The sequence below is a fragment of the Ranitomeya variabilis genome, chromosome 8 (assembly GCF_051348905.1).
Source record: "Ranitomeya variabilis isolate aRanVar5 chromosome 8, aRanVar5.hap1, whole genome shotgun sequence".
Classification (NCBI taxonomy): Eukaryota; Metazoa; Chordata; class Amphibia; order Anura; family Dendrobatidae; genus Ranitomeya; species Ranitomeya variabilis.
Genome location: NC_135239.1, coordinates 207,172,257 through 207,195,394, shown reverse-complemented (window position 1 = coordinate 207,195,394; position 23,138 = coordinate 207,172,257). Strand labels below are relative to the sequence as shown.

Sequence of the window (23,138 nt, the reverse complement as noted above, 5' to 3'; positions counted from 1 at the left end):
CTACACCGTCTGTCATCTTTACCCACTACACCGGGAGCCCTGGGGATCAAGCTTCACCTGTGGGGAGCTATACCATCCGTGCTGCAGTGCCATTATTCCCAGTGGACCCCTTTAAGCAGCGTCGGTCACCCCTGATCGAATACCAAAGGTGGCATCACGAACATTCTTTATTCAAAACAACCCCTTTAAAGACTTTCCCTTTAACTTGGATGCCCAGGGCCACGGACCGGGTCACTGCCACCATGACTACCCCTTTAATGACCACCAGACCTGGTACCGAGTATCCCCTAGGTCCTAGCGGGCGCTCCGCGTGCGTGTTACATAAATGCCGCCACATTCTGTATGATGCGCTACATTCCTTTTATAACATAAAACATACATTATAGCTGGTGTTACCTGACAATTCGGGGTTGGGGGATGTAACATGTTCATAACTATAAGGCATTTTTCAGTGGTCGCACTGACCGTCTCCCTTGCGTCCTTTTCACGTCACAGGTGATGGCGGCTTTTTATACTTTCGTACCTGCGGTTATTTTATCTTTATTAGGCGGTGATCTTATTGTGCTGTCTGCGGATGAATAGAGGGCATTTTTCCGTCCACGCTTCTCCTGAGTTTCTCTCTATAGAGAACGTTCATTACTTCATGAGCTACAAATGAAGAATAAGTTATGATAAGAAAACAAAAGACATAATAGGGAGCTGGGGTCCTCCCAGCATGCACTGCTCCTCCGATTCCTGCGCAATTCATGGCGAGATAAAGAGACTCGCAGGATTCCTGCCGACACTGGGCGGAATATATGGACGGATCATCAAAGGTCCGAGACCAAGATGAAACGCACGGATTTCACAAAACATCCTCCTCCTGCCACTGACAGAGATGAGAGTCGGAGTCTGGATACTTTGTAGCAGTTATTCAATAAGATACATCAAGGTGTCACTAAGTCTCCAACCGGAGGGGGCTTCTATTAACCCCTTAGGATGACACCTGTCATTCTATCTGGGGATAACTTGGATTCCGAGATTCTTTTCTTTTGCAATATTTTATATCTGGAATTGGTTTGTTTAATGTTTGTTAATACAAGATGGAAATATTTTTTTCTCAGTTTTCAAAATTTTAACTTTTTCCTTTCACCTTGAACTCACCTGTCCCACCGCACAGGTCCGTTCCACTCTGGCTGGTCACCAGTGCAGTTTATCCAAAGGCATCTCCGGCATGGATTAGTCACAACATAGCGGGTCTGCACCGAAGGCGCCAAAGATGGATCTGCAGCCTCTTAAATACAGCCATTGTGGATGAGGTCCCAGTGGCCATCAATGCCTAGCATCAGAAAAACTTATAAAAGGGGTTGTCCAGGTTAAATCTTATCTTCCAAGACATCTGCTACCTCTTCCCGATTTCCCAAGACCTCTGCTATCCATCTGTTTTCGGCTTCCAGGATGTCTCCTGTCTGCCTGAGGCTTCCAGTACCCTTGCTACCTGTTCCTAGTCTTTCTGAACCTCAGCAACCCGTCTGTGGTCTCCTGTCCATTTGAGGCTTCCAGGATGTCTCCAATCTGCCTGAGGCTTCCAGTACCCCTGCTACCTCTTCCTTGTCTTTCTGAACCTCTGCTACCCATCTGTGGTCTCCTATCCATCTGCGGCTTCCAGGATGTCTCCTGTTTGCCTGAGGCTTCCAGGATTCTTGCTAGCTGTTCCTAGTCTTTCTGGATCTCTGCTACCCATCTGTGGTCTCCTATCCGTCTGCTGCTTCCAGGATGTCTCCTGTCTGCCTGAGGCTTCCAGGATTCCTGCTACCTGTTCCTAGTCTTTCTGGATCTCTGCTACCCATCTGTGGTCTCATGTCAGTTTGCGGCTTCCAGAATTCCTGCTACTTGTTCCTTGTCTTTCTGGACCTCTGCTACCCATCTGTGGTCTCCTATCCGTCTGCGGCTTCCAGGATGTCTCCTATCTGCCTGAGGCTTCCAGGATTCCTGCTACCTGTTCCTAGTCTTTCTGGACCTCTGCTACCTATTTACCTCTACACCTATTTAACCTGGACAAAAAGCTTTGCTTTTTATTTTTTTTAAACAGCGCCACTCTCACAGGTTGTGTCAGGTATTACAGCTTTTCTTCTACATACATAAGAATGGCGCTGTTTTGTTTTAGAAATAAACTGTTGTTTTTCTAATCTAAGTATTTTAACTCACAACCTATTTATTATAAGATAAGGCACTATAACGGGTGCGGAGGATAGCTGTCGCCTTCTGGTGAGTGAAGACAAAGGCCACAAAGCATAGAGCTTTTTTCAGGAGTACAATCTGTATGTACGCACCCCCGAAGAGTGTATAACAGGAGACCAGGTTGTTATTTTGCAGTTTTCCACAGGCGTCCTACTATAAGAATACGCACGTGTTCCCCATATTGAAACCCCAAAAGCTGTGCCAGTCTTTTTAAATGTGATCCTGAATGTCTACAGTGCTGAGCACATCACTGCCCGGCGCTCGGAAACATGGCTGACTCTACAAGAACGTAGCAGTGGAAGCTACAGAGAAGGGGGAGAAACAGCACTGATTATAACAAATGTGTAGTCGTGCCGAGTATTAAGTCGCTGAACGAGATGTTTGACATCTTTTCTTCTGTGTTTACTTAACACTGAATTACTGGCGTACAAAAAAAAAAAGAGAAAAATTCTTGTCTCGCCAGAAATTGTTTGCCTTGCCGGTATTAAAGTGAATCTACACCTTTTCTCTTTGTCACTTTTAGGTTTCACATTCCGTGCTGAGAACTTTGTGTTACACACCTGTCCCAGGTCCAGGCTCTGCTCCCTTTACCCCAGTCCACTGAACTCTCTTGTGCTCCACGTCAAGCTCTGCAAGTAGCCTGGCCTGCTCCTTTGTGATCATCTACCCGACTCTATAAGGCCTACCAAGACACACTCTTAGGGCTTGGTATTAATACGTTTAGTGCTTCTGAGTCCTGACTGTTTGCAGCTTCCAGCACGTCTGCTACCTGCTTCTCGGTCTTCTGTCTGCCTGCAGCTTCCAGTACCTCTACTACCTCTTCCTCTGCTTCCTGTTTGCAACTTCCGGGACCTCTGCTACCTGGTCCTTGTTATCCAGGACCTCTGCTACATGTTCCCGATCTTCCAAGACCTCTACTACCCAACTGTAGTCTCCTATCCGTCTGCAGCTTCCTGGATGTCTCCTGTCTGCCTGAGGCTTCCAGGATTCCTGCTACCTGTTCCTAGTCTTTCTGGATCTCTGCTACCCATCTGTGGTCTCCTATCCGTCTGCAGCTTCCTGGATGTCTCCTGTCTGCCTGAGCCTTCCAAGATCCTTGCTACCTGTTCCTAGTCTTTCTGGACCTCTGCTACCTATCTGTGGTCTACTGTCAGCGTGCAGCTTCCAGGACCTCTGCTACCTGTTCCTGGTCTTTCAGGACCTCTGCTGCCTGTCTGCAGCTTCCAAAACCTCTGCTACCTTTTTCTGTACCTCTGCTATCTGTTTCCTGCGTGCCTCAACAACCTGCTGCACCGACACCCATTGCCTATGTGCCCACCCGGATATTGGGCTTTGAGGATCCACCTCACTTAGTGAGCCTAACAGTTTACTAATATATTCGTATAGTTACCTGAGCTCATTTTTTCTAATACAGTGGTCCAAACCTTTTTCAAAGGCGTATAACCCAATAACAAAATTCTGCCAGCCTGCAGTCACCACTAGGGGGCGCTCTGGAGTTGTCTTATTTTACCAATGTGATAAATGTAATGCAGTTGAACTGGCACCAGGTTCCCTTTAGATGTACATTACTCGTCCGTTACAATTGTTTGGAGCAGGCTCAGGAGCTGAGCTCGCATCATACCCGCTAGGTGTTGTCTGTGTTGTACAGCCAGCAGAGGAGCGAACACAGACAGATGAGGGCCTCTATGCAAGAACAATACATGGTCGCTTTCAATCCAATAACTCATCATAATGCACAATTACAATTCCACCTGCTTTGGAGGTGGTTGTAGCCCCCTTACCTCCTGGGCCCCTGTGTGGCTGCACAGGTTACACCAATGCTATGTCTGCCCCAGAGCCAGCATCTGCCTCTAACAGCAGCGACTAGAGCCAGCTCCAATTGCTGCTGACATCAGCATTTAAATGGGACGATTACCGTGTGCACCAGATCCCTTCAGTCCTCCTTGATTTGAAGTTGTGAGGAGCTGATGGTTTGTAACCGCGTCAAGAGCCTCCTGAAGACCCCCTTAGCTGCCAATTCAGCACTCCAATGAAGCCCAGCCTGTGCCTGAGCTTCACAGATAAACGTCATTTGTAGGGATGAGTGGACCCATGGAATTTCAGTTTCTAGTACCAGACCCACACTTTAGTCCAAAGTTCGGTTCAGGTACCAGAACTTTACTCGAATTTGAACCCAAACCCCATTGAAAACAATGGAGACCTGCACTTTGGATCTGGAAAAAATCTTTTTCTCTTATTAGCATTGGAGTATATAAAACAAGTAAGGAGAGGATCAATGGATAAAATCTGCTAAGAAAACAAAATAAAAAATACAAAAAAGTTTTAAAAACTGTTAAAAAAAAGTTACAATTTATCCTTTAAAAATAAAGAAAAAAAAATGCATACTTGGTATCACTGTATCCCTGAATGTCCGAACGACCAAAGTATAAAATTGATGATCCCTTATGGTGAATCGAAATGTCAGAATTGCGTTCTTTTCCCTCCTTAACTAAATACAATAAAAAGAGATCAAAATGTCTTCTGTACCCCAAAGTCGTAACAATAAGAACGTCATCTCACCGCGCAAAAATCAAGACCTTACACAAGTCCAACAGAAGAAGAGAGTTATGGGTCTTGGGAAATGGCGACACAAATCAATTCTTTAAAAAAAATAAAAATTGTCAAATATTTGGTCACCCCTAAAATAAATAAAGTACACGAGTTTGTTGTCGCTGTTATCGCACTGACCTGGAGAATCGTACTGCGACGTCATTTCTACAACACAATGAACACCATTAAGACGGAACCCTAAAAACCATTGGCGGAATTGTTTTTCACCATTTTTCCACAGTCGTAACTTTGTTTCCGTTTTCCGGTACATTATATGGTAAAAGGAGTGGCGTCTTTCACGTTCATTTTTCCCCACAGATCATCCCTTTAAGGGGATATTTCCCTGAGTGTTGGGACGTCAGGGACTCTTCGGTGCGTCCCGCAGGATTGACCCTTTGCGTGTCTGCTGTGTTTACACTTTTAGTTTCTGGCTCTCGATAGATTTAGAACATGTGGGAATTGGCGTCCGCTCTCCTCTGCTGGGGTTTATATCTAGGAAGAGGCGTTAATTAACCTCGAGCTGACGACATCCCACAAAACATCCCGCAGCTGCTGCCCAACACTATGCATGTCCTGTGCTTTATAACTCTATGGCTGTAGATTCCTGCTCCCACCAGGGAAGACCCCCTGCTTCTCAAAGGGGAAATACAGTCAAAGTGATCTTAGTATATGTCAGAGATACATGTCATCAGATTCACCATGAGAAGTCCCGGACCACCGCTGATTATCTACATGGAAGCAATTCATAGATATCAGATGTTTTTCACAGCGATGAAAACTTGTACAAGAATATACAAGAATGTATATGTACAAGAATATAACTAGTATAATACTGCCCCTATGTACAAGAATATAACTACTATAATACTGCCCCCTATGTACAAGAATATAACTACTATAATACTGCCCCTATGTACAAGAATATAACTACTATAATACTGCCCCTATGTACAAGAATATAACTACTATAATACTGCCCCTATGTACAAGAATATAACTACTGTAATACTGCCCCTATATACAATAATATAACTACTATAATACTGCTCCTATGTACAAGAATATAACTACTATAATACTGCCCCTATGTACAAGAATATAACTACTATAATACTGCCCCTATGTACAAGAATATAACTACTATAATACTGCCCCCTATGTACAAAAATATAACTACTATAATACTGCCCTATGTACAAGAATATAACTACTATAATACTGCTCCTATGTACAAGAATATAACTACTATAATACTGCTCCTATGTACAAGAATATAACTACTATAATACTGCCCCTATGTACAAGAATATAACTACTATAATACTGCTCCTATGTACAAGAATATAACTACTATAATACTGCTCCTATGTACAAGAATATAACTACTATAATACTGCCCCTATGTACAAGAATATAACTACTATAATACTGCCCCCTATAAACAAGAATATAACTACTATAATACTGCTCCTATGTACAAGAATATAACTACTATAATACTGCTCCTATGTACAAGAATATAACTACTATAATACTGCTCCTATGTACAGGAATATAACTACTATAATACTGCTCCTATGTACAGGAATATAACTACTATAATACTGCCCCTATATACAAGAATATAACTACTATAATACTGCCCCTATGTACAAGAATATAACTACTATAATACTGCTCCTATATACAAGAATATAACTACTATAATACTGCTCCTATGTACAAGAATATAACTACTATAATACTGCTCCTATGTACAGGAATATAACTACTATAATACTGCTCCTATGTACAGGAATATAACTACTATAATACTGCTCCTATGTACAAGAATATAACTACTATAATACTGCCCCTATGTACAAGAATATAACTACTATAATACTGCTCCTATGTACAAGAATATAACTACTATAATACTGCTCCTATGTACAAGAATATAACTACTATAATACTGCTCCTATGTACAAGAATATAACTACTATAATACTGCCCCTATGTACAAGAATATAACTACTATAATACTGCCCCTATGTACAAGAATATAACTACTATAATACTGCCCCCTATGTACAATATAACTACTATAATACTGCCCCTATGTACAAGAATATAACTACTATAATACTGCCCCCTATGTACAATATAACTACTATAATACTGCTCCTATGTACAGGAATATAACTACTATAATACTGCCCCATATGTACAAGAATATAACTACTATAATACTGCTCCTATGTACAAGAATATAACTACTATAATACTGCTCCTATGTACAAGAATATAACTACTATAATACTGCTCCTATGTACAAGAATATAGCTACTATAATACTGCCCCTATGTACAAGAATATAACTACTATAATACTGCTCCTATGTACAAGAATATAACTACTATAATACTGCTCCTATGTACAAGAATATAACTACTATAATACTGCTCCTATGTACAAGAATATAACTACTATAATACTGCCCCTATGTACAAGAATATAACTACTATAATACTGCCCCTATGTACAAGAATATAACTACTATAATACTGCTCCTATGTACAAGAATATAACTACTATAATACTGCCCCTATGTACAAGAATATAACTACTATAATACTGCCCCCTATAAACAAGAATATAACTACTATAATACTGCTCCTATGTACAAGAATATAACTACTATAATACTGCTCCTATGTACAAGAATATAACTACTATAATACTGCTCCTATGTACAGGAATATAACTACTATAATACTGCTCCTATGTACAGGAATATAACTACTACAATACTGCCCCTATATACAAGAATATAACTACTATAATACTGCCCCTATGTACAAGAATATAACTACTATAATACTGCTCCTATATACAAGAATATAACTACTATAATACTGCTCCTATGTACAAGAATATAACTACTATAATACTGCTCCTATGTACAGGAATATAACTACTATAATACTGCTCCTATGTACAGGAATATAACTACTATAATACTGCTCCTATGTACAAGAATATAACTACTATAATACTGCCCCTATGTACAAGAATATAACTACTATAATACTGCTCCTATGTACAAGAATATAACTACTATAATACTGCTCCTATGTACAAGAATATAACTACTATAATACTGCTCCTATGTACAAGAATATAACTACTATAATACTGCCCCTATGTACAAGAATATAACTACTATAATACTGCCCCTATGTACAAGAATATAACTACTATAATACTGCCCCCTATGTACAATATAACTACTATAATACTGCCCCTATGTACAAGGATATAACTACTATAATACTGCCCCCTATGTACAATATAACTACTATAATACTGCTCCTATGTACAGGAATATAACTACTATAATACTGCCCCATATGTACAAGAATATAACTACTATAATACTGCTCCTATGTACAAGAATATAACTACTATAATACTGCTCCTATGTACAAGAATATAACTACTATAATACTGCTCCTATGTACAAGAATATAACTACTATAATACTGCCCCTATGTACAAGAATATAACTACTATAATACTGCTCCTATGTACAAGAATATAACTACTATAATACTGCCCCTATGTACAAGAATATAACTACTATAATACTGCCCCTATGTACAAGAATATAACTACTATAATACTGCCCCTATGTACGAGAATATAACTACTATAATACTGCCCCTATGTACAAGAATATAACTACTATAATACTGCCCCCTATGTACAATATAACTACTATAATACTGCCCCTATGTACAAGGATATAACTACTATAATACTGCCCCCTATGTACAATATAACTACTATAATACTGCTCCTATGTACAGGAATATAACTACTATAATACTGCCCCATATGTAGAAGAATATAACTACTATAATACTGCTCCTATGTACAAGAATATAACTACTATAATACTGCTCCTATGTACAAGAATATAACTACTATAATACTGCTCCTATGTACAAGAATATAACTACTATAATACTGCCCCTATGTACAAGAATATAACTACTATAATACTGCTCCTATGTACAAGAATATAACTACTATAATACTGCTCCTATGTACAAGAATATAACTACTATAATACTGCTCCTATGTACAAGAATATAACTACTATAATACTGCCCCTATGTACAAGAATATAACTACTATAATACTGCCCCTATGTACAAGAATATAACTACTATAATACTGCCCCTATGTACAAGAATATAACTACTATAATACTGCCCCCTATGTACAAGAATATAACTACTATAATACTGCCCCTATGTACAAGAATATAACTACTATAATACTGCTCCTATGTACAAGAATATAACTACTATAATACTGCTCCTATGTACAAGAATATAACTACTATAATACTGCCCCTATGTACAAGAATATAACTACTATAATACTGCCCCTATGTACAAGAATATAACTACTATAATACTGCCCCTATGTACAAGAATATAACTACTATAATACTGCCCCCTATGTACAAGAATATAACTACTATAATACTGCCCTCTATGTACAAGAATATAACTACTATAATACTGCTCCTATGTACAAGAATATAACTACTATAATACTGCTCCTATGTACAAGAATATAACTACTATAATACTGCTCCTATGTACAAGAATATAACTGCTGTAATACTGCCTCTATGTACAAGAATATAACTACTATAATACTGCTCCTATGTACAAGACTATAACTGCTGTAATACTGCCCCTATGTACAAGAATATAACTACTATAATACTGCCCCTATGTACAAGAATATAACTACTATAATACTGCTCCCTATGTACAAGAATATAACTACTATAATACTGCTCCTATGTACAAGAATATAACTACTATAATACCTGGAGTCTGATTATGACTGTTCCCATCACAGGCAGCAGCCGCTCTGCATTATGGGTGACGTAGTTTTGTTCTCACCCTCCCGGCGCTTCGTATAATCAGTGACGTAAACCTGTAATTTGGAGATGAAAGTTGATATAAATGGAGGACGGAATATTCTAATCTTAGCGCAATTAGGATTTATTTTTCTCTTTTATTTTTAACAAGCCTAATAAGTACACCTGTCTGGATGTCTGTGCACATCTGCCTACACATTACTGAGAGAAGAATCTCCGCTCGCTGCCAAGTAAATCTGCACAGAGAAGAGATTATTACTCCTGTAATTATCTATAGAATAATAACAATGTAACTGTTTAAGACCCGGGAGGTGGAAAGTCAGATTTTGTCCTTGGATACAATGTAACTATTTCAGCCACACATAGATGTAGTGTAGAACATCTGCTCTTTTTATTAACTAAAGGGGTCACTTACTTTGATCGATGGAAACTGCTTTCATATTTCTTTTCTTCTTTTCAACAAATAGTACCATTATAAGTATTGTTTAAGATTATTGTACTTGTTTTTATTATGTATACCCCTCCTCACATGTAAAGCGCCATGGAATAAATGGCACCATAATAATAAATAATAATAATTATAAGTAGACTCTTAAAGGGACATCACCATCTTAAGAAATGCTGGTGTCTCCCAGTGACTGCTGAAGGTGTAATGTTTAGGACCCTCATGGACCTCGAGAATACTCTTATTAATGGGTTTCAACAGCCCAAATAGGTCTAGATACCCCTTAGATTAGATAACCACAGTTTCTGGATTTCTGCATATATTATTATTATTATACATTTTTATAGCTCCATTTATTCCATGGCATCTGTACAGCGTGTGGGTCGGGGGACTGGAGATGATTGACAGCTCTGCAGGAAAATCCGGAAAAAGGGTCTCACAGAGTTTACTGTCAGAACAATATGTTTGTGATGTCGGATATTCCTGCAATTTTTTTATTTTACAGATCGACATGAAGTCATCACAAAGGAAATTCTGGAGCTGAACCCGTGGGAGAACCAGTGGAACATCGTGTGCACCCGGGCCCCCATGCACGATTCCTACGACGTCTGTCTGGTTGCAAGACTGAACCCCCGAGACCTAATCCCACCTCCGCGGGACTTACTGGAGAGGTGACACATCCTAGAAATACGACCTCTGGGCAATTGCTTTTCTTATAGTTTTGGTGAAATAGAAGGTTCTCGGGGGTCCGGACTCCATAGTAATGGCGATTTCTATTGAGCGTGGATTATTGCTGTGAAGACTTTCTTCAAGGGTCCGTTACCTATCGGACAGTTCCTGGGTGCAATGCAACATGTACCACCTCTTTATGTGGCATAGGGGGCTCAGGACCCCCTTAGGTGCCATTGTCCAAGTGCAACTTCCCGTATATCTCCACCTCTACGTTCCCATCATGAACTTTTTGATGTTGCTGGTTTTCTGCGCCCAATATGCAGATTAGGTTACTTGCATTTTTTCGAAAATACGCAGCGTAAAAAACTCATGGTGTGAACGTAGGCCAAAGCGGTGGTTGGTGCTGGATTACTCTCCTTACAGCGCAAACTTCACAATGAAATCCTCTCTATTGAGCAATCATTGGTGTTAAGGTGGGCTTTCTCGCTGCGGTCTGTGGAATTTGGCCCTAAGGGGTTAACAGTCTCACGCCTGAGTCGGCCATCCATCATTCATCTTGCATTCATTCATGGTTTCCCGCAGATGTGACAGAAGCGCCGGCGGCCTCCATCATGTGATCATTGTGATTACCGCATTGTTTTCGGTCACTTTATGGAAAATGGAAACATCTGCTGGAATGTTGTGACAATGCCGGACAATTTGGATGTTAGGTTCCCGCACTGCGCATCATCATCCAGATGTCAAATTCAGCTTGTTAAAGGGATTCCGTCACGTTACACGGAGCCTGATATGTGCGCAGCGCGGTGCAGAGCCGGAGGAGCGGAGCAGATTGATATGTGGCTTGGTGGGGAAAGATTCAGTGCAACGGGCATTATATTCAATAAACCCCCCGGCCCTTTCTAGGCTTAGAGGTCCAGGAGGCGGTTCTTACAAACTGACTGCTGTCAATCACTGCAAAGGACCGCCCACTGGACTCCTATGTGCGGAAAGCACAGAGGTTTTATAGAACAAAGGGCAGTTATTGAGAATGTTTTCCCAGAAAACTATACACCTTTCTGTTCAGTGTCTCCTGCTCTATACGCCGCCCACAGATCAGACATCATGGACAATGTGACCGGCTCCCTTTAAAGAGTATTTTATTAGATGATAATACTGTGACCTGTGTTTTGTACAAATCAGAAGCTTAACGTTTATTTCATGTTCATCTCCCGGCAGCCTGCTTTACGGATAACTTCCTCCTTTCTTTCTCACTGCTGAGAATACAGCGACTTCCTCTCTGCCTGATGAGGAGTCAATTGCCACTTCCCGTCTATTAAAGAGGACACAGCTACTTCCTGTCTCAATGTTGAGGTGCAGATAGCTACTTCCTCTTACTAATGAGGTGCAGATAGCTACCTGCTGTCTAGTTAGCTGCTACATCTCTCAGTGTTGAGGAGAAAAATTGATGAGGCACAGATGGCTACTTCCTGAAGAGGCACAGATAAATACTTATTCTCTTACCACAGAGGAGCCGATAGCTACTTCCTCTCTACCAGACAAGGCGCAGAAAGCTACTGCATCTCTTACTACTGAGGAGATAGCCACTTCCTGTTGAGAAGCAGATAGCTACTTCCTGTTGAGAAGCAGAAAGCTACTTCCTCTCTATGAGACAAGGCACAGAAAGCTACTGCATCTCTTACTACTGAGGAGATAGCCACTTCCTGTTGAGAAGCAGACAGCCACTTCCTGTTGAGAAGCAGAAAGCTACTTCCTGTTGTAAAGCAGATAGTTACTTCCTGTTGAGATGCAGAGAGCTACTGCCTCTCTATGAGACAAGGCACAGAAAGCTACCGTATCTCTTACTATTGAGAAGATAGCCACTTCCTGTTGAGGAGCAGACAGCTACTTCCTCTCTCGCTGCTGAACAGATAGCTACTTCCTCTCTTCCTGTTGAGCAGATAAGACACTTCCTGGTGGGGAGGAGACAGCTACTTCTTCTCTCACTGCTGAACATATAGCTAGTTGCTCTCTTTCTGTTGAGGAGTAGATAGCCACTTTCTGTTGGGGAGCAGATAGCTACTTCCTGTTGGGGAGCAGATAGCTACTTCCTGTTGGGGAGCAGACTGCTATTTCTTCTCTCGCTGCTGAACAGATAGCTACTTCCTCTCTTTCTGTTGAAGAGTAGATATACACTTCCACTCGAGGAGCAGATAGCTATTTCCTCTCTCGCTGTTGAGTAGATAGCCACTTCCTGTTGAGGAGCAGATAGCCACTTCCTGTTGAGGAGCAGATAGATAGCCACTTCCTGTTGAGGAGCAGATAGCCACTTCCTGTTGAGGAGCAGATAGACACTTCCTGTTGAGGAGCAGATAGATAGCCACTTCCTGTTGAGGAGCAGATAGCCACTTCCTGTTGAGGAGCAGATAGACACTTCCTGTTGAGGAGCAGATAGCCACTTCCTGTTGAGGAGCAGATAGCCACTTCCTGTTGAGGAGCAGATAGACACTTCCTGTTGAGGAGCAGATAGCTACTTCCTCTCTCACTGCTGAACATAAAGCTCCTTCCTCTCTTTCTGTTGAGAAGCAGATGGCCACTTTCTGTTTCACCCATTTACTTATTAAACAATACTTTCCACCATTCCTTGTTTTTCAACTTCTGACAAAAAAAAAAAGAATCTTTGTCACCTTACAGACTATTAGGATGAAATCGCTGCTCTGTCAGACACATTTCACAAAGAAATCACCAACGCTAGAATGTTTTACATGGTACAAAGATGGACGCTATCAAGCTTGTGTCTACTCAGTAGAGGGACAGGTGAGAATCACTGTGAGAAGCTGCCAGGAAGAACTAAGAGTGTGAAGAGAAATTAGTCACTGGGTGACGGAAGGAACAGACTCATGAGAACCAATATGGCTGACAATGTGGTCATGTTTTTAAGTTGGGCAGCCACACTTGCAGCATCTTCTTTTCTATGAAAAAAATTGCAACTTCTGTGATGTTTTATCAAAGCATGTTACCCGGCCTTCCTAACAAGTCCCATCATCCCCCTAATTACTAACCTGTGGGGTACTCAATCGCCATAGAGAGCCTGACAAATACTGTGACGCCCACAAGACTCCCAGGTGGCTTCCTAATAAAGTGAAGCTTGGACTCGGAGAACCGTAACTTCAGTCATTGTGAACAAGGAGGGTCTGTTGACTTCAATGGGCACCTCGCTGCCTGTTCCTGTGTCTATTACAAGTCAGCAAAAATGGAAAACTTCTTCAGACAAAACTCAAAGCCGCCAATAAGATGAAAAATATACAGTGCCTTGCGAAAGTATTCGGCTTCCTGGAACTTTTCAACCTTTTCCCACATATCATGCTTCAAACATAAAGATACCAAATGTAAATTTTTGGTGAAGAATCAACAACAAGTGGAACACAATTGTGAAGTTGAGTGTAATTTTTTGGTTATCTTAAATTTTTGTGGAAATTCAAAAACTGAAAAGTAGGGCGTGCAATATTATTCGGCCCCTGTAACTTAATACTTTGTTACGCCACCTTTTGCTGCGATTACAAGACGCTTGGGGTTTGTCTCTATCAGTTTTGTACATGGAGAGACTGACATTCTTGCCCATTCTTCCTTGGCAAACAGCTCGAGCTCAGTGAGGTTTGATGGAGATCGTTTGTGAACAGCAGTTTTCAGCTCTTTCCACAGATTCTCGATTGGATTGAGGTCTGGACTTTGACTTGGCCATTCTAAGGGTACCGTCACACATTGAAATTTTCATCGCTGCGACGGCACGATTCGTGACGTCGCAGCGTCGTATAATCATCGCTCCAGCGTCGTAGACTGCGGTCACACGTTGCAATCACGGCGCTGGAGCGATGCCGAAGTCCCCGGGTAACCAGGGTAAACATCGGGTAACTAAGCGCAGGGCCGCGCTTAGTAACCCGATGTTTACCCTGGTTACCAGCGTAAACGTAAAAAAACAAACAGTACATACTCACCCGTCGGTGTCCTTCAGGTCCCTTGCCGTCTGCTTCCTGCTCTGAGTGCAGCCGTACAGTGAGAGCAGATCGCAGCACCGCTGCGCTCTGCTCTCACTTTCCGGCCGGCACTCAGAGCAGGAAGCAGACGGCAAGGGACCTGAAGGACACCGACGGGTGAGTATGCACGGTTTGTTTTTTTACGTTTACGCTTGTAACCAGGGTAAACATCGGGTTACTAAGCGCGGCCCTGCGCTTAGTTACCCGATGTTTACCCTGGTTACAAGCGAAGACATCGCTGGATCGCTGTCACACACAACGATCCAGCGATGTCAGCGGGTGATCAAGCGACGAAAGAAAGTTCCAAACGATCTGCTACGACGTACGATTCTCAGCAGGGTGTCTGATCGCAGTAGCGTGTCAGACACAGCGATATCGTAACGATATCGCTAGAACGTCACGAATCGTAACGTCGTAGCGATGGAAATTTCAATGTGTGACGGTACCCTAACACCTGGATACGTTTATTTGTGAACCATTCCATTGTAGATTTTGCTTTATGTTTGGGATCATTGTCTTGTTGGAAGACAAATCTCCGTCCCAGTCTCAGGTCTTTTGCAGACTCCAACAGGTTTTCTTCAAGAATGGTCCTGTATTTGGCTCCATCCATCTTCCCATCAATTTTAACCATCTTCCCTGTCCCTGCTGAAGAAAAGCAGGCACAAACCATGATGCTGCCACCACCATGTTTGACAGTGGGGATGGTATGTTCAGGGTGATGAGCTGTGTTGCCTTTATGCCAAACATATCGTTTGGCATTGTTGCCAAAAGTTCGATTTTGGTTCCATCTGACCAGAGCACCTTCTTCCACATGTTTGGTGTCTCCCAGGTGGCTTGTTGGAAACTTTAAACAACACTTTTTATGGATATCTTTGAGAAATGGCTTTCTTCTTGCCACTCTTTCATAAAGGCCAGATATGTGCAGTGTACGACTGATTGTTGTCCTATGGACAGACTGTCCCACCTCAGCTGTAGATCTCTGCAGTTCATCCAGAGTGATCATGGGCCTCTTGGCTGCATCTCTGATCAGTCTTTTCCTTGTTTGAGATGAAAGTTTAGAGGGACGGCCGGGTCTCGTTAGATTTTCAGTGGTATGATACTCCTTCCATTTCAATATGATCGCTTGCACAGTGCTCCTTGGGATGTTTAAAGTTTTGGAAATCATTTTGTATCCAAATCTGGCTTTAAACTTCTCCACAACAGTATCACGGACCTGCCTGTTGTGTTCCTTGGTCTTCATGATGCTCTCTGTGCTTCACACAGAACCCTGAGACTATCACAGAGCAGGTGCATTTATACGGAGACTTGATTACACACAGGTGGATTCTATTTATCATCATTAGGCATTTAGGACAACATTGGATCATTCAGAGATCACAATGAACTTCTGCACTGAGAGTAAAGGGGCCGAATAATATTGCACGCCCCACTTTTCAGTTTTTGAATTTCCACAAGAATTTAAAATGACCAATAAATTTAGTTCAACTTCACAATTGTGTTCCACTTGTTGATTCTTCACCAAAAATTTACATTTGGTATCTTTATGTTTGAAGCATGATATGTGGGAAAAGCTTGAAAAGTTCCAGGGAGCCAAATACTTTCGCAAGGCACTGTACGCTGGGACTTGCTGCACAGCGCCAACTCCGGCTATAGGCTGTGCACGGTACTGCAGCTCAGCTCCCTTCAAGTCAATAGACATTTAATCGCGATCAGCTGCAATGCCAAATTCAACCTATAGGTAGGGGTGGCGCTGTTTTTGGAAGAAAGCAGATATTATTATCTATTCACTTACATATTCCACAGCACTGTACAGACATCACTGTCCCCATTGGGGCTCACAAGTTACATTCCCTATCAGTATGTCTTAGCAAAACCCTGAGTAAACCCACAGAAACATGACTAATCCTGGACAGCGGCTGTGAGGCGTCCGCTCCGACGACATCATGAAGAATCTGCAGTTTACTTCAGTCACTGAGATAAATAGAGGCGAATGGGCGATAGGTACCCAGACCGCCAACAGTATAGAAATCCGCATAGAGGGAGCGCCCCCTAGAGGCAGCGGCACACTGAAATAGATAAATAAGAACAATCAGAGCAGCGCTGTCTGTCACTATATTGCGGTGTAATCCTCACGATCCACGTTATAAATCCTTATTTGATAACTCCATGAAAAGGATGGCATCTCTCCAAAACTACAAATGAAAAGACATGTTTCAGTCCCACGTGGTTTGGATTTTTTCCAGGTTTTCCTCCCTCCCAAAGAAAAGACCAAAACTTATGGACTAAAACATTGCATTGGGCCAATAAATTCCTCGCTTTTTACAATTGGAATTTTGGAGAGAAGTCATCCTTTATTATCCTGTAGGAATACTGAACATGGATAGATAGATAGATAGATAGATAGATGATAGATGGAAGATAGATAGATAGATAGATAGATAGATAGATAGATAGATAGATAGATGATAGATGGAAGATAGATAGATGATAGATGGAAGATAGATAGATAGATAGATAGATAGATAGATAGATACAGTAGATAGATAGATAGATAGATAGATAGATAGATAGATAGATAGATAGATAGATAGATAATAGGTCGATAATAGGTAATACATAGATAGATGGTAGGTAGATAGATAGATAATAGATAGACAATAGATAATAGAGAGATGATAGATAGATAATAGAGAGATTGATAGATAAAAGATAAATAGATAGATGATAGATAATAGATAAATAGAGAATAGATAGATAATAGATAGATAAAAGATAGATAGATAATAGATGGACATTTTGAAGTCTTGATATCGAGTTTCATGTGAGCGCTATAAATCCATATACAGAGAGCTCCCCCTGGTGGCGGATGCAGGCAGTAGGATGTAATCACTTATCTATGGATGTGTTAAAGGGAATCTGTCACTCCAAAATCGAAGATGAGCTAAGCCCACCGGCATCAGGGGCTTCTCTACAGCATTCTGTAATGCATTCTGTAATGCTGTAGATAAGCCCCTGATGTATCCTGAAAGATAAGAAAAAGAGGTTATATTATACTCACCCAGGGGCGGTCCTGCTGCAGTCCGGTCCGATGGGTGTCACGGTCCGGCGCCTCCCATCTTCTTATGATGATGTCCTCTTCTTGTCGCGGCTCGGGCGCAGGTGTACTTTATCTCCCTGTTGAGGGCAGAGCAAAGTACTGCAGTGCGCAGGTGCTGGGCCTCTCTGACCTTTCCCGGCGCCTGCAGACTGCAGTACTTTGCTCTGCCCTCAACAAGGAGATAAAGTACGCCTGCGCCGGAGCCGCGACAAGAAGAGGACGTCATCATAAGATGGGAGGCCCCGGACCGGACACCCATCGGACCGGACTGCAGCGGACCAGCACCGCCCCTGGGTTAGTATAATCTAACCTCTTTTTGTCATCTTTCAGGATACAGCGGGGGCTTATCTACAGCATTCCAGAATGCTGTAGAGAAGCCCCTGATGCCGGAGGGCTTAGCTCATCTTCGATTTTGGGGGTGACAGGTTCCCTTTAAAGAAGAATTCTGAGATTTGTATCACAAATATAAAAACATTATGTTACTAGTCCTGAATTTGTTACCTAGTTAAATGATATGTGAACATTAATTCTTTATTTCCCTAGATCACCACAAATAATATCACCTCTCCAATCTCCCCCTTCCCCACTGGATATCATATTTGCTATTTTGTTATCTGATTCCAACCCAAGAACCCCATTGATTTATTTACTGTACTCCTATTGACCACGGGGACAATACTATTACTACTAAATATCACAGCTCCAGCATCAGTAATGATCTTGTAGTTGCAGAATATTTTGAACTTATATAAGATTTTACCAAAACTTTTATGAAATCCTGATCAGTGAATATAGCTGTGCCGCCATCTAGTGGCCATGAGGCTTCTCTACAACAATCATTTCTCTCCATTCAGCATGTATGAGAACATTACATTTAGGCCAATGACCGGATATTATTATTATTATACATTTATATAGTGCCATTTATTCCATGGCATTTTACATGTGAATCAGGAGAAAGCAAACACAAGGCTGCAATCCCTCTCCTGGATCCAGTGCCGGCTCTCTATGTTCCTCCATGACTCCAGGCCTTATACGCCGGCTCAGACAGAGGCGGCACCATTTTCAGTATATAGGTAATTGGTGTCCACATCACTACTGTGGATTGTTTTTGTGATTTCTGGATTCACTTGGTCACTTGACAACCACAGCTCAGCTACATCGCTGGTGGAGAGCTATACTAATGGTCAGTTCTGCCTTGGATTTGTGACAAACCAAGCTCTGCTACATCTCTGGGTCAACTCTGCATGCTCCATTCAATTTCAAGATGGGTTTAGAACTAAAGTCAAACAAACCTGCCGTACTGCTGTTAGCTCTGCGTAGGAATCTGTGGCAAACTCAGCTCTGCTGTACCACTTGCAACTCTGCAATTGACTCTGTGGCAAACTCAGCTCTGCTATATCAGATTTGACCCTGCTGTACCGCTGGTTTTCTCCTCCGGTTGGCTTTTTGCCACCACAACTCCCATTATTCTGCACGCACATCAACCTGCACTGTAAATTGCGTGCACTTGTGCGGGCGGCCCCAATATGGCATCTGATATTTTTAATATTTTATGGTCCCAATGAGTTGCCTGAAGACCAAATGGAATATATATGGGATACGGACCCCCAAAACAGTCATGGAGACCCCAAAAACAGCGCCGCACCCACAAACAGCAGCTTGCATGTGACTGCAAATTGTGCATCTCCCGCAATGTCGCTGATACACTGAGACAGAAGTGATTAATACCGACAGCCGCATCCGCCATCATCCCCAACTTCCCGACCAGCTCAGGAGAATTCCTCCATATAGCTCTCGCTTATAATTAGCCTGGAGTTTCCAACGATCCCCTCCCCGGCCGTCGCTTCCATCTCCCTTCATCATTAACCAACGTTGAGGCAATTAATTGATGCTGTCATTCACCACAAAGCACAATTATACTACGGTGGATGCAGACCTGTCAGGTGGAGCTAAGGATGAAATACTGACAGGTAGCAGGATCCTTGATCTGCTGGGAGCCCCCTCTAAAATAAAAGACAATTGTAATACCTGTTGATAGCCACTAGGGGGCACCTGCTGTATTCTGTATGTATTTATATTGCTTCCTCTGAGCTTAGTGACAGCTGCTGTTAATGTGTGCAGAGAGCTCCCCCTGGTGGTGCCTTACTGCAGACAGAATTCTTATTTTTAAAGGGTTGTCCATAGTGGGAAAACCATTGTCAAATGTATTAAACGGGAACCTTCTGTTATCAAAAACAGTAGAACCTTCATATCACATGATTGTGGCGGGACTTGCGCACACCCACAAAAAAAAGATTAGCAACAAATGACAACTGCTCCTAAAAGGAGCAAACCAAGAATCAAGGTTCAGTGGTAAGAGCAGTCGCCGGCTGTGCGCTCACACGGTATCTGTTTTCCGTGCTTAGTCCTAGTTTCCTATGTCAATTGTGTGCAGTAAAGTATGGAGGACATCATGAAAGCTGTCGGTGACTGGTATAACACCGGGTGACGTGCTCTGGTCTCAGGGATCATTCACCCCTCTCATTGGAAATTCAGTTTATTGACAAAATGTACAAACTTTCTCCTGTTTGCAATAAACCAAGAAAAAAAGAACAATGTAAATTTCTGAACACAACTAAACTAATAGAACAAGGTTTCTCCAAAACCAGCACAAAATGCCCTGGACCCTGCAGTCTCAGAAATATTCATCATAGCATCCTTGTGCTTGGAGCTTCTTCACATCCCACCGAAGATTTGGGGTTCAAATCTGGCGAAAGTGACTCTGGAATCTTCCAGAACCAAGGCTTGGTGCAATGAAAGGTACTGGGAGAATTGTCCTGTTGGAAAGTCCAATGACACCCAAGCTTCAGCTCCTCATAGAAGACATGAAGTTTTCTCTTTGGAATTCCTGATACTTGTCTGAATCACTGAGCCCCCGTCATGCTTCACTGTAGACATCACCGAGCCCCCGCCATGCTTTACTGTAGACATCACCGAGCCCCCGCCATGCTTCACTGTAGACATCACCGAGCCCCCGCCATGCTTCACTGTAGACATCACCGAGCCCCCTCCATGCTTCACTGTAGACATCACCGAGCCCCCGCCATGCTTCACTGTAGACATCACCGAGCCCCCTCCATGCTTCACTGTAGACATCACCGAGCCCCCTCCATGCTTCACTGTAGACATCACTGAGCCCCCTCCATGCTTCACTGTAGACATCACCGAGCCCCCACCATACTTCACTGTAAACATCACCGAGCCCCCACCATACTTCACTGTAAACATCACTGAGCCCCCACCATGCTTCACTGTAAACATTGCTGAGCCCCCCTCCATACTTCACTGTAAACCTCCGAGCCCCCACCATGCTTCACTGTAAACATCACTGAGCCCCCACCATGCTTCATTGTAAACATCGCTGAGCCCCCTCCATGCTTCACTGTAAACATTGCTGAGCCCCCTCCATACTTCACTGTAAACCTCCCTGAGCCCCCACCATGCTTCACTGTAAACATCACTGAGCCCCCACCATACTTTACTGTAAACATCGCTGAGCCCCCTCCATGCTTCACTGAAAACATCATTGAGCCCCCTCCATACTTCACTGTAAACATCGCTGAGCCCCTACCATGCTTCACTGTAAACATCACTGAGCTCCCACCATGCTTCACTGTAAACATCACTGAGCCCCCACCATGCTTCACTGTAAACATTGCTGAGCCCCCTCCATACTTCACTGTAAACCTCCGAGCCCCCACCATGCTTCACTGTAAACATCACTGAGCCCCCACCATGCTTCATTGTAAACATCACTGAGCCCCCTCCATGCTTCACTGTAAACATTGCTGAGCCCCCTAACATGCTTCACTGTAAACATCACTGAGCCCCTGCTGTGCATCTGATTTTTACAGTTCTTTAACATAGGAAACTGCATTCCGTATTGTAAGATTTCAATATCCGCTGATTTCTAAAAAAAAAAAATATTGCATATGGACAACAATTGAAAACAAATGGTCAGCGTTTTCTGGATGAAAGTTGGACAATTCTTTATACGCCGATGTGACCTCAGCCACTGACATACAGTGTCCCTTGGTGATTTACCTTACTGGTTTATCGAGTACAACCAGGGACACTGGGCCGACATGAAGCCGACTGGTCTGTAAGCGGTTACTCCAGTTATATAAATCTTCCTCTGGTCCCATTACTCTCATTTTATGCACTAAGTCCAGATAGACAACATACATGGCGTTACTCATGTCGTTTGGACCAAAATAAGTGGGAAAGTAAAGGAAATGCCTGCTTGTCTTGTTTTTTTTTTTTATTCTAAGTACTGAAATAAAATGTTTCAATGTGTCCCCTTTTCTGTAAAAAAATATTTTTTTCAAGTATCAGACATGGTTTTTGACAGGGGGCAGAGCTAAGTAACAGTGATTTGGATTAGCAGCCTCTTATTTGTAATATTATTTTCATTTATTTCACATTGTAGCATTTAAATACTATTTTTTTTTTACCTTATTTCCCCTGTAACTGGGGCTGGTGTATTAGATGCAGTGTCAGTGGAAATTCAGCCTCCTGGCTCCATAGCAGAGCTGATTGTTTCTCCGAGAACGCACCTCTCTCCCTACACTCAGCGATCACACGATCACTGGGTCCGGAGCTGTATACACAGTTTGTTTGGTGCCGGGTATACAGCGATCAGGAAGGCAGAGACGGTAATAAACTATGACAGCCGGCTCCTTGCTCCGGCACGATCTCCTCTTAGAATGTCACAGCAGAGTTAAACGTGGAACACGCAGACATTTAAGATTACCTTCCTTGATTTTGTCAGTTTTTTTTTTTTTTTCCACTTGGTTGATACGTTGTATCTCAATCTGCACCAAAATATTTACCGCTCGGAGTAGAAGTCATGGATTTGCAACCTATGGAGTCTTTCCTCACACCAGCGCCCCCCATAGCCCCTCCTAGACACCAGCTCCCCCCATGGCCTCTCCCAGACACCAGCTCCCCCCATGGCCCATCCTAGACGCCAGCTCCCCCATAGCCCTTCCTAGACACCAGCTCCCCCCCCCCGTAGCCCCTCCTAGACACCAGCTCCCCCCAGTAGCCCCTCCTAGACACCAGCTCTCCCCCCATAGCCCCTCCTAGACACCAGCTCCCCCCATGGCCCCTCCTAGA

General features: G+C 42.5%; 1 protein-coding gene and 1 long non-coding RNA gene across 2 annotated transcripts in view; one reads left to right on the top strand and one right to left on the bottom strand.

The window, feature by feature from the left end:
* KBTBD12 (kelch repeat and BTB domain containing 12) overlaps window positions 1–13,477 on the top strand; it is a 67,640-nt gene extending 54,163 nt beyond the window's left edge. The window contains exons 6-7 of the mRNA XM_077276570.1: window positions 10,705–10,870; window positions 12,087–13,477. Of these exons, the coding sequence (XP_077132685.1) occupies window positions 10,705–10,870; window positions 12,087–12,102 (182 nt within the window). The 3' untranslated portion in view covers window positions 12,103–13,477. The remainder of the gene's footprint in view (window positions 1–10,704; window positions 10,871–12,086) is intronic.
* LOC143787648 (uncharacterized) lies at window positions 4,151–22,890 on the bottom strand. Its single transcript, XR_013218420.1, has 3 exons — window positions 22,475–22,890; window positions 9,701–9,810; window positions 4,151–5,537 (listed from the first exon to the last, which is right to left on the bottom strand). It is a non-coding gene; the product is annotated as an uncharacterized LOC143787648 (long non-coding RNA).
* Between the last annotated feature and the right edge of the window lie 248 nt (window positions 22,891–23,138).